This window comes from Phytophthora ramorum, assembly GCF_020800215.1.
Source record: "Phytophthora ramorum isolate Pr-102 chromosome Unknown Phyram_PR-102_s0004, whole genome shotgun sequence".
In the NCBI taxonomy this organism is placed as follows: Eukaryota; Oomycota; class Peronosporomycetes; order Peronosporales; family Peronosporaceae; genus Phytophthora; species Phytophthora ramorum.
The window spans coordinates 3,820,478-3,831,634 of record NW_027150650.1 but is presented as its reverse complement, the minus strand read 5'-3'; the positions used below and the strand labels follow the sequence as shown (position 1 = coordinate 3,831,634).

Below are 11,157 nucleotides of genomic sequence, written 5' to 3'. Positions count from 1 at the left end.
TACTGGCAAGTCCCTGAGAGAGTCCATTGTCTCCCGAACCGTCCGGACCGGAGCTTCACGCGGATCCCGAGCATCCTACTCGTTTGGAGCCCACGGATCGGGACGCATCTGGAATACCAAAGTGGCCCTCTTCGCGAACTTGGATCCCGAAGTCTTGCCGCGAGGATACTTAACCGGAGTGTGCGGGGGGCTAGAAGCTGAATGCGTGAGGTCGAGAGGCTTGTCCTTCGAGCCACCGCTGTCTGCATTTGAGCCGCCGTCACCCTTTTCTTCTTCATCCGTGTCGCCATCATGGTCAAACACGTACGGGCCGGAGTCCGCCCCGAAGTCATCAGCCGCGTTGACCAGAATCTGGGTGGCCCATGCATCCGGGACCGGCTGGTTGTCCTTGGCCAATTCGAGCAACCCTTTCAAGCGCCCCCAGTTGCCAGCAACCCGAGTCTTGCCACGGTTCAGGAAGTTCATGACCCGGGGGACGTTGAGCGAGCCAGCCCGAAGGCGTCGGTCGAGCGCGCGGACGTGGTCTTCGAGATCCTCGACATTGCGCTGCAGCTCGTCATTGCGCGCCTGAAGGGCATCCTCTTGGTGCTTGTGTTCAAGAGCGGCACGCTTGAAGTCACGATCGTGGATCTTGGCTTCTTGGTCCATCTTTTCGCGGGCGGAGGCGAACATCTTCTCGAAGTATGCTTGTTGCAGCCCGAATTGACGCTTGACCTCCCGTAGTTCGGAGTCTGCGTTAAGTAGCTGCTGACTGGTCGTCTTGCCATCGGACTTGAGCTGCGCTTCGGCCCGGTCCAGACGATCCAGAGCGCGACGAAACATCGTGACCATCCAGAAGACGCGACGTGCCAGGTCCTGGCTACCATACAGGCGCACGAGCGACGCCAACTCGCGCTTCGCGCCCGGGCTTTCTAGGAGAGTGCGAAATTCCTCGGGAGTCCAATCAGAGTCTTGCGGGACGAGGAAATCACGATCCACTTGTGCATCCGGGGCGACGCGCCGCACGATCTCCCGTACGTGAGCTTCGGAGAGGCCCTCGACGCCGACCAACGCTTCGAGGCCACCGAAGCCGTCACATGTGAAGCTGTCCTCCAGGATATCTTGAGCCGTCGCCGGAACACCGACAAACTTAACATCTGGGATGCGGACGCTAGAAGGAGCGTCGAAGCGCGCTGGAGGGAACTGGCCGGCCATCGCGGGCTGAGCAGCAAGCACAGCCTGCGCGGAGTCCCGGAGATGATCCAGCTCAGCCTGGAAGATGTGTTGCGCCGCGAACTTGTGCAGCGCACGCAGGGAAGCGGTCCCGAGCGGCTCGCCGGCGGTGGGCGCAGGCAAGTTTGCCGACACCTCGTCCCGAGTGTACCTGCCGCCCATGCCATCTCCACCCTTGTTGTCGGACTTGTCGCCGGACGCATGCGCCGAAACGGGCTTGTCGTCAGCCGTGTCACCAGGCTTGTCGTGCTCCTCGGTGACATCGTCGCCACCGCCTTCGCCGCCGCTTTCGCCGGAAGCTGGACCGTGGCCATGCGCACCACCGCCCCCGCCTGAAGCGCCACCCCCATCGGGAGGGGCGTCTGAAGGCTGTGCAGGACTGCGCGGAGGCGTACCACCAGTTGGCTCCCGGTTGTTGCCAGGCTCGGCGTCGCTCATGAGTTGCCGGAGAGTGAGAAATTTGCGTTGTGAACGCGCTTTCCTCGGGCGAATAAGTTTGGATGCGCCAGTTGGATTTCGGACGGGACGGAGAAAGTTCGAAAACTTGGGAAGAGGCATTGAAGGCCCACCATTCGGGTTGGCTGCCCATTCAGGACGACTCCGCTCGTGTGGTCTGGTCATGATCTGTCACTTCGAGAGCAAGTTTCTCAGTGAGAGACCGTGATCCAGAGGGGCGGTTGACACGAGGCGATCTTGAGTTTCTCGTTCGCAGCTGCGCCGTCCGGTCTGTGCCCATCAGAATCAAGTGGGAGAGAAGATGATCCGGGATACAGCCACGTGCGTCACCCGAGTGACTGGCTTTCTAGAGACTGCAGCCAAGGCCGAGCAACCTGGACCCGTACAGGCCCCTGATGAGTACGTACATCCTGAATGAACCACCCAAGTCCGAGCCTGGAACGACTGTGTAGCGATGAACCTGGAAGGAGAGCCGAGTGATGAAGGCACAAGATGACAGAAGCCTATACCTCCGAAGGCGTGAAGGAAAGCGAGATCCGAGCCTGCAGAGCTCGGATAACCCGAGTTGGCGACGGACATCCCGAAGCGACGAGGACATCCCGAATAATCAAGTGACTTCCCGAATGAATCGACATCCCGGATGAAGTTGAAGCTGCGTGGCTCTCAGCCAATCAGCGAGTGACACGGCGTCCGACCAGCTGGCCAAGGGGCCAGTTTCGAGGTGTGCCCGGAGAAACGCAATGCCGGTCCCACCGTCGGGATGGGCCGTGCTGCAGATCCCCATACAAACCGCAAGTGAGTCCAAGGGACCCCAAAGATATCAGCGTCGACATGTGATGTGTGCTCCGCTCCAGAGCCCGACGTGACGTTCGACGTGCAACCCACCATACTAAGACCAAGTCAACCTGAATGCGAGTGCGCGGACACGACGAAGGAGACCGCCAAGAATCCAGTAGACCAAGTCAGACAGAAGAAGAAGATAGTGATAAGAAGAAAACAGAGTTTGTTTTGCGTTGGAAGTGAGAAGTGGTGCCTTGTCGGCCCCCTTGCTTTGAGCGTACTGCGTTGAGGAAGACTGCTGCGACCTATAGCGACTACTACGAGGCTGCGACCCGGGAGCGCTGGCGTATCGGACGACCAAGACCGCACGAAGATCGAGGAACCCGTGCGAAAACTCTCACCTAAGTCTAAGTCCCATTTAGGTGGGGACCAGGAACTCGTATCCCTGGATTGATCCGCCTATTTCATTTGTCAGTTGACTGTGGTTGCTTTAGAGTGACTGCTTTCATTTCATATTCACCTACGATTCGGGAGGTTATTAGCAATCCCCCCTGGATTTTGATAGTAGATTGCTGTGTGGTTCGAAGGAACTTGTATATTTCTCCCATCCGGGAGTGGTGCGCGGAGGCATCCCGAATTTACCTGTATTCGGGACTGTAACTCATTCGGACAGGCTGTATATTGTGAGTGTATAACAAACTCTGTTGTTGTTTCTGTATTGCTTTTGGTTATATTGGAGAAGGTCTTTGTTCGTGACCCCACTCCCAGCCAAGACACTCCGGACTGTTAGAGTCTGGTAGTCTCTCTACATATCTACGTATCCTGATCGAAGAACATCCCAAAGGTCAAAGCCCGGTCCGTCGAAGATAAACGACACCGATAGGGATTACTTCAAGGTCACACGCCAAATCTCGGGGCAGACACTAGTTGTCTGCATTCGGGATTCTGACCCCGGCATCCGGACGCTCCCTCCTAGAGGAACGGGTACTCCCCGAAGCGTTCGGGTCGTCTGAGTTCTCGAAGCTCGTTCGTCTGCCGGCACGATGGACGATAAAGGCGTTCACCCGCCTCGCCTCATACCTCAAGCTCGCTGACAGGCATCCCACGCAGCCGAGCATATCCAGACCCTAAGACAAGCTAGCTAGACTTACCGGAGACGGACTTGACCCTTGGTGGCTTGTGGGGAGGACTGCTGATTTATTTCTCTTTACCTACAGCTCTGAGAGCCTCTGTAGGTCATCATTTGGCTAGTCCTATATCTCTATACAAATATCAAGTGTATACAGATTTCTGTGGGAAATCGTATGGCCGGCTGTACACAGCCGAGGGTACGACACGAAATGGGTACAAACGAGGCTTTTAACCTCGGCCGGGGTTTTATTAGACCCAGCCGAGACCTCGGTCACTATTGTTCCTAGGTCACTATAGCGCGGTAAATGAGACCCGCCAATCAAGACGCTCTGTCGCCGTTCACTGAAAGGTGCAACGTCAGCCAAACCGTGACAGTTCGGCACCAAAACCCAACGCCACACCGGTGTAAGGGATCGTTCCTGGTCTTCAGGTGTTGATCCAACGTTCGCTGACCTTTCGCGAGGGAAGCGTGTGTTGTTGGTGGGACTCATACCGTTCGGTAGTGAGATTTTCTGCGTGTTCCTACGCGACATCTCGAATCCAGGTCAAGGACCAGACAGCGTTCAACGCTATCGAAGTCCAGAAACTTCACGCCATGGTTCACAGGAACCTTGGGTACCGTAACACGGGTTCCCGTCGCGAGACGGACAGTGATAATATCACTCGTACGCGCTACCAGCGCCTCGGCATACTGCCGACTTCCTTCCATCGTGGAGCGTCGAGCATAATTGCCCGACGCTCCCGAATCGATCAATATCGTCCACGGCTTATCAAAGCCCTTCACGGTCGCTTCAACGACCAGCAAGCCCGGCTTGCATACACGTTCTGTGTTAAAGAGCACGGTGCTCTTCGGGGCTAAGCCCTGCTGACCTCCTTGCTGAGGCTCAACAGAACTTAGTTCTTCCCCAGTAGGCCGCCCCGCGCCTACTGAGCGTTGACGTTTCCCCGCCACGAACCAGGTTTCTGGTAAGAAGCAGGGCTTCGGCTCGCCGGAGTCTGGCGCTGCTTACGCAGCGGGCAACCTGGTCGCAGGTGCTGGGTGCTCCCACACACGAAGCACCGGCGGATGCCGATGCGCTGCTCGGCAGCAAGAAGCTCAGCTTCTTCGTCTTCAGCATGGCTGAGATCCATCGGCTCGGGTCCACCCGAGGAGCCGGCGGCTCCGGATGAGTTTGTCTGCGACGTTCCCCACCCGGCTCGGGCCGACTTAAAGTTGAACTCGGCGTTCAACGCCACGCTCACTGCCTCTTCAAAAGAGGTGGGGTGAACTCGGAATACTTCCGTTCTGGCCACGCCAGTGCGGAGGCCTTCCATGAAGATGGTCACCGTGACCGCCTCCGGAAGAGGGTCCGCAGCCATACCGGCAATAAGAGTTCGTAACTCTTGGACGAAGTCCACCAACTCCTTATTTCCTTGGCGGGTAGCCAGGAAGCGTGATCGCACGCGATAGGCCTGGTTAGGCGGCGAGAACACTCGCGACAGCTGAAGCTTCAGCTGCTCCCAGGATGGGAACGCACTGTCCACCGACGTGCCACACGTTAGGGCCCACTCCCGGGCCCGGCCACCCAGCTTGGACACGGCCAGCGCCACGCGCTGTTGCTCCGTCTGGAGTATGGCGGACGCCATGGCCATTCGACCTCTCTAATCCAGAGCAGGAGATTCTCTCCTTCCTTGCCCTCAAAGGTCTTCACGCTCACCATGAGCGGCTTAGCTCGTGGAGCTCCATCCGATGCCGGCTTGGGCGTCGTAGACGCTGTCACAGCCGTCATCTTCTGTTGTAGATGTTCCAACAGAGCATTCTCATAACTCGAGAACGCCTCCAGACGCGCATTAATCGCGTCGGGGCCTTGCGAAGCAAGATGAGCCACACCTTCCGGGCCCAACAAGGACATCAGCTTTTTAAGCCCGTCCTGTTGGTTCGGGGGTAAGTGGGCAAATTGCTCCATCCTCACAGAGGGACAGTCGTAAGACTCAGGTGTAGGATTGACTACAAGTGCTACCAAGTGCAGCGGGGCTGCCGTAGCTTGCGTCAGAGGAAGACGTAGACTCTCAGAGTCTTAGTTCGGTTGTAAACCTAGGTTCTATACCAGAACCAAGTACAGTCTGTAGATATGCGATCTACAGACTCCTAGAGTTATTAATACCTTAAATAAGGCTAATAGACACTAGACTTCAAAACGTGAACTGATTTTTATTGTTGTTATTCGCGGCAAGGCCGTCAGTGGGGTAAATGTATAACACTCACTATCTACCATAGTGGAGCCTAGTAATATGCATGACGGGTGGCTGTGAGGCCACCAACCTAAGTCTCGTGTACACACACCAACTTGGGTGTGCACACCATTTGTGTGAAACACACTATTCGTGTACGATACACTAACGGGTACGTGTAACCCCGTTACACGTATTCTCGTCTTCGCTCGACGTGTCACGAACAAGCGGACCCACCAATACAAAGCTGAGTGGGCCATGGAGCCTACACATAGAGACAACGTTAGAACGAGCTCCCGCGAGACACTCCCGGGCGCAGACACGTACCTAATGCTGTACTTCCCGCCGCCGGTTGCGGTCACCCGGAGATGTTTGACAGTGGCATGTCGAAGGTGGCGCGCGTGAAATAGGATACCGGATATTCTTTGTTATGGGATACACCCCACCGGAGAAGATACTACGCCGCTCCGTTTATGTACACAAAGACGACCGTGACTCGAACACATCTTCACTTTAGTAATATTACTAAAATGACCATATTTGCTCTTCGTCGTCTTCATCTTCTTCTTCGGCATCTTCGTTGGGACACCTTCTGCTTGGAGGTCGTTTATCCAGCACAAAACCTTTTTCTCCATATCGGCGAGTAAGGTCGTAGATGATCCAGCTGCACGCTCCTTCTTCAAGCGGCCGCCGGGTTAGCGGCAATCTTGTCGAAATTGCGAGCCCACTTTAGCACGAGGACCCGTCTTCATGTGTATTTAGTTTGAGGTAAATCAGGGAGGGGGAAACATCTATCGTGTGCCTGATGGAAGGTATGGATCTTGACACCGTAAGCTTGACGGAGCGGAGGGAGGACAGCACTCTGGGCGAGACAGGAGCGGAGACTGGAAACCACTTGAGGGGTAGATTGAAGATTCGAAAGTAATTGATTGAGGTCTTTAGCTCGCTAACCTTCTTGCTACTCTAGACCTACTGGATACACACTACTTGATTCTTTACTGGATATTGAGTTACTTCAGCCAATGAGAGAGCGCCACGTCGAAGCCCATCTTGTACCTACAATCTTGTACCCACAGGTGGCGTAATCGACAGTGGCGTAATCCTTGGTGGCGTGATCGGCGTGGGTTCGGATTGGACCGGTTCGGGTTAACCGGTTCACGGTCAACAACCGATACCAAACTGGTAACCCTCCATACCCTCAATAGTGCCGCATTTTCCGATGCAGCCTTAAGTAGCTTTCTTCGTAGCGGCAGTGTACGACTGGAGGACGTCCTTCTTCTCCCTTCTTCCTTTGCCTCCAGGTAAGCGGGGGCGGCCGACTGGTGGCTCACGCGCCAATGAAGAAATGAAAAATTACTGGTTTGTGGCCGCTGTATCTCTTAACAAAGAAATCATAGCGTACTGATTTGCTGACCTGTGATTGACTAACCTGAACCTGTATCCCATACGCGGGTGTATCCCATAACAAAGAATATCCGGTACATGCCGACGGAGTGAAGGTGACCTCATCAAGAGCGATGGTCAGCATACTTAATGCAACTTTCAAGATCAATGCTCAATATGGGTACACCGCATCAACCTAGGGTTAGGGATGTTGATTGAAACGACGCGAGATTTATTTCTTCTTCCTGCTCCGTCATATCTGCCGCATCTATGTCGGGCGATCTCTTGGGTTTTGGAAGGCGTCCAGTCCAGGCAATATTAGAGTACTTCTCTGTCCGGCCAATTTATACGAATTTGGACTCTCCGCCTCTCAGTCAGTTAATTTTTGGAGTTAAACGCGAGGAAGTAGCTTAAACGAACGAGCAGATCACGAGTTTTGTTTGATGTTTTTGTTTGTCAGTTAACCCAATCGATATGCTAAATAACGTTGCAAACGTGAGCTGGGTTTAAAGACATAATAACCTTTTTTTCGTAATCCGGCTATAAATTAGCGATATTAGCCCAAAAAAATGCTACATCATCGTCATCGTTTTGCGATTATCCTCGTAATAGCTCAATCTATGAAACCTCCAGCCTGACTGAAGAATTGCAGTATTACAAACGAGGTTTTATTCGATGTTATGATCATGATACCTATTCTGCCCTAACCTAAGCGCTTTTTCATCCAATCATAATCAGGTACACAGAGGTTAGCAGGAAAACAGCGACAGCAACGCGCTTGTGCGGAGGGAGGTCCTTCTTCGTTGGGGTCTTGGGCATGATGATCGGGAGGGGAGAAGTCTGGATGCAGGAAGCTCAAATGAGCTGAAGGCGGCGCCAAATTACTGGTCGCTGCCAGTCGTTTAGCTGAGTCAAATTTTGACCAATAAAATTCATGTAACATTTTCTGTGGCAAACAAAAAAACCAAACTCGTATAAATTGGCCGGACAGAGAAGTATCCGTAAGTCTGGGTACATTTGCATTTCCGGCAACGTACATTGGACTCTGCGAAATTTGCAGCCGTGTTGAGTAATACTCAAGTACTAACAATTGGTGACAAACTGTTTTTGTTCAACCAGCACGAGGGAAAACTACAGTATTAGAGATCGATGTGTTCCACATATTGGGTGAGAGCCTTCGCCCGCCCGCCCCCCCCTCGGTGTTCGCTTTCATTTCGATACATCGAACCTCCTTTCCACGTGCAGTGATCAGCTTTCTATGGAGCTCGGAACGGTTGGTCGCGCCCTACTATTCAATCACCTCCATCGTATTTTTTGTTTTTCGCGTAAGTGCACGATGGAGTCCCATCATCATCATGATCATAGGAGCAAGCTGGTGTACATGCATCCAAGCACAAAAAGATAAGGCGGGTGTGTGGCTGGCTGAGACGGCCGTACAGTTGGTACGTTGGCAACCTCACCCCGGACGAGCCAAATGTGTGCACTTCTATCGACAACTGGAGATGTTTGATGACGGCCTAAAACATATGATACTGGAGCGCTACGACTTCTGGTGAGAATTTACTGAGCGCTAGGGGAACGGATGCACTTCTCAACCTTTCGTAGTTTTGGAGCGCGCAAACGGGAACGAGCCAAACACAAATGGCCGCCTCGAACGGTGGCACGCGGGCAGGGAACAGCAACTAATTCAGCAATAGTCGTTTCTCCGACACTTAGTCAAAACAGGTACTCAAGTACTAAACGAGGCAAGCCGATTATAGTATTAAAATAGTATTTTGGATAGAAGTTGCAGTCAACTATTGAATTAAGTTTGTATTACTTGGAATATGCTATTGGTGATCGAGTTTTGGAATGCTTTATATCAGGATTACTTGTATTTTGTATCCAAAAGTTTGCTGACACATAATAAGTAAGTGGAACACGCCAGGAAAAAGGTTTTTGAGTGGGTAAAATCGAGTTTTTTTAAAGCTGATTGGAGAAGAGATTAGCTACTACTGCTACACTTCCTTAGAGTATTCGCCTAGCAAATGCCCCATTACTACATGTATAATACGAATGAAGTCAACGATGCTCTGATACATTTTGAGGCTCAACAGCTTGGCTCTCGTGTCTGGAAGACTTTACCGCGCGGACCCGCATAACACCGTCGATATTACTACAGTATCAGCGGAAGGAACAAGAGCGCTTGAAGGAAAATGTGTTCCCAGTGTAGTGAGATGGTTAGTACCGCGACTGCTTCTGAGTTTATGACTTCATCCATTTTATTGTACCAACCTGCTCTTTGACGTCCTTTCATTTCTTGTCGGCCCGGCCTATTTAAGCCGTCTAAGCTCCAACGCCGTAGCGAAGGACACGCTGTTTATTTGACGGGAGTGCGTCGGCGAACTCCCTCCAAAGCTCGCCGAAGAAACCAGCCACCTCATCAACCAGAAATTGTACAGAATAGGTAAACGATGTAAAACAACGCCTTGCAGAACAGCATGAATCCACCAGAAATATCCTATAAAAAATACTTCGATGTACTCTGTAGGAACAGAAATCCAAACACGATGCGTCCATTCAAGTTTGCCCAAAGAAATGTACACAACTGTATTTTGGTTCTTGTTGTCACCACTGCCTCCACCTCTTCACGTCTCTGAGAAGCTGTCTACAGTCTTTAGGTGCATTTCCCCTTGGACTTGAGGCTAATGGAGGCATCTGCGCACTGCGCCTCTTCCAACAGACACTCGTTCGAGTACGTGACGCCGTTCGAGCCGCACACAGGCATCAGGTCGCGCTCGCAGCCCTTGTCGCAGGCGTCGGCACTTTTCTCCTTCGTCACTGCCACGTGGAGAGTCGCCTCGTCCGTCTCCAGGCGCGCGCAGACGCCCGAGAGCAGCAGCGCCAGCGTCACCAGAATCGCTGCCTTGTTCATTACTGTGATCTTGATTTCTGGGAACTGACGCTTTCCAAGCGGAAAATAGTCCCTGCGGACTATATTTTGGTTAATTGTGATGGACAGCTTAACGATTTCAATGTGCACATGATCAATTATGGGCGATGCTACCGAACGTTTTGATCCAGTCGAAGGGGCTGGACTACATAGCGGGCACCATTTCCGACTACTAGGATCCTTCGGCAGACATCTCGTTCTCTCGGGCGTGCGTGCTTGGATCGCTGCGTTTGATGGAGCGAGTATGGCACGCACCAGAGCTGGTTCGTGCGTACGGGCCGCGCAGATGAACGCAAGAGTCTGAGGGACGATCGCCACTGTCCTACTGCGAATTTTGAGTTTGGAGTTGTGGAAGCTGCGAAGACCAGCAACTTGGACATGCTGCGATGGATTATGGAGCACTTTGCCGACTACAGAATGCCAGACGCCACTTTGGAAATTGCTCCACATGGTGAACATCGTGATAATTCTGCAATTCTGTTCGAGTACTTTGAAGAGATGCATCCCCACTCGTCATGGCAACCTCGTCGCTTGGATGACTTCGATTCAGTACTTCCACCCACACGACAAGAAAGAAGTTCTACTTGAATTCGCGCGGCGTGGAAACATGAAGCTAATTATCAAGTGGTGTGGACCAAGTGGAAAAGAGAGAACCAAATCTTCGACTCCCCAAATCGGAATATTTTTGCTGAAGGGGGCAACTTTGGTTGGTCATATGGCTAGTACGGAACCATGGTGGCAGCGGTAGGCGCTGGGCTTCTACAACAAGCAGGGGTTATTTGAATGTTGTGAAGTGGTCGATTAGCCAAGGACCAGGAAATCCAAGCCAGTCGTGGAGCAGGCAGTCAGCGGCCGCTTAGCAGTAGTCAAGTGGATTGTGGGAAATGTGACTGGGCAAGAGAAGTTTGAAGAACTCGTCCTCAGTACAATTGACGTCAAAATGGCGCAATGTCTCCAAAGCCAGTGCCTTGCCAAATGGCCGAGCCTCGTGTTGTATCCAGCCGCAGAAAATGGAGATTTCCCCGATGATCAAGCGGTTGTGCAAGACATTT

General features: G+C 52.7%; 2 protein-coding genes across 2 annotated transcripts; both read right to left on the bottom strand.

The window, feature by feature from the left end:
- Positions 1 to 75: 75 nt before the first annotated feature.
- KRP23_5641 (uncharacterized protein) lies at positions 76 to 1,374 on the bottom strand (the record flags this gene model as incomplete). Its single annotated transcript, XM_067890732.1, has 1 exon — positions 76 to 1,374. One exon carries the CDS (start codon positions 1,372 to 1,374, stop codon positions 76 to 78), a length of 1,299 nt encoding a protein of 432 aa, XP_067747254.1.
- An 8,455-nt stretch (positions 1,375 to 9,829) lies between these two features.
- KRP23_5640 (uncharacterized protein) lies at positions 9,830 to 10,087 on the bottom strand (the record flags this gene model as incomplete). Its single annotated transcript, XM_067890731.1, has 1 exon — positions 9,830 to 10,087. The coding sequence occupies one exon, from the start codon at positions 10,085 to 10,087 to the stop codon at positions 9,830 to 9,832; it is 258 nt and encodes an 85-aa protein (XP_067747253.1).
- Between the last annotated feature and the right edge of the window lie 1,070 nt (positions 10,088 to 11,157).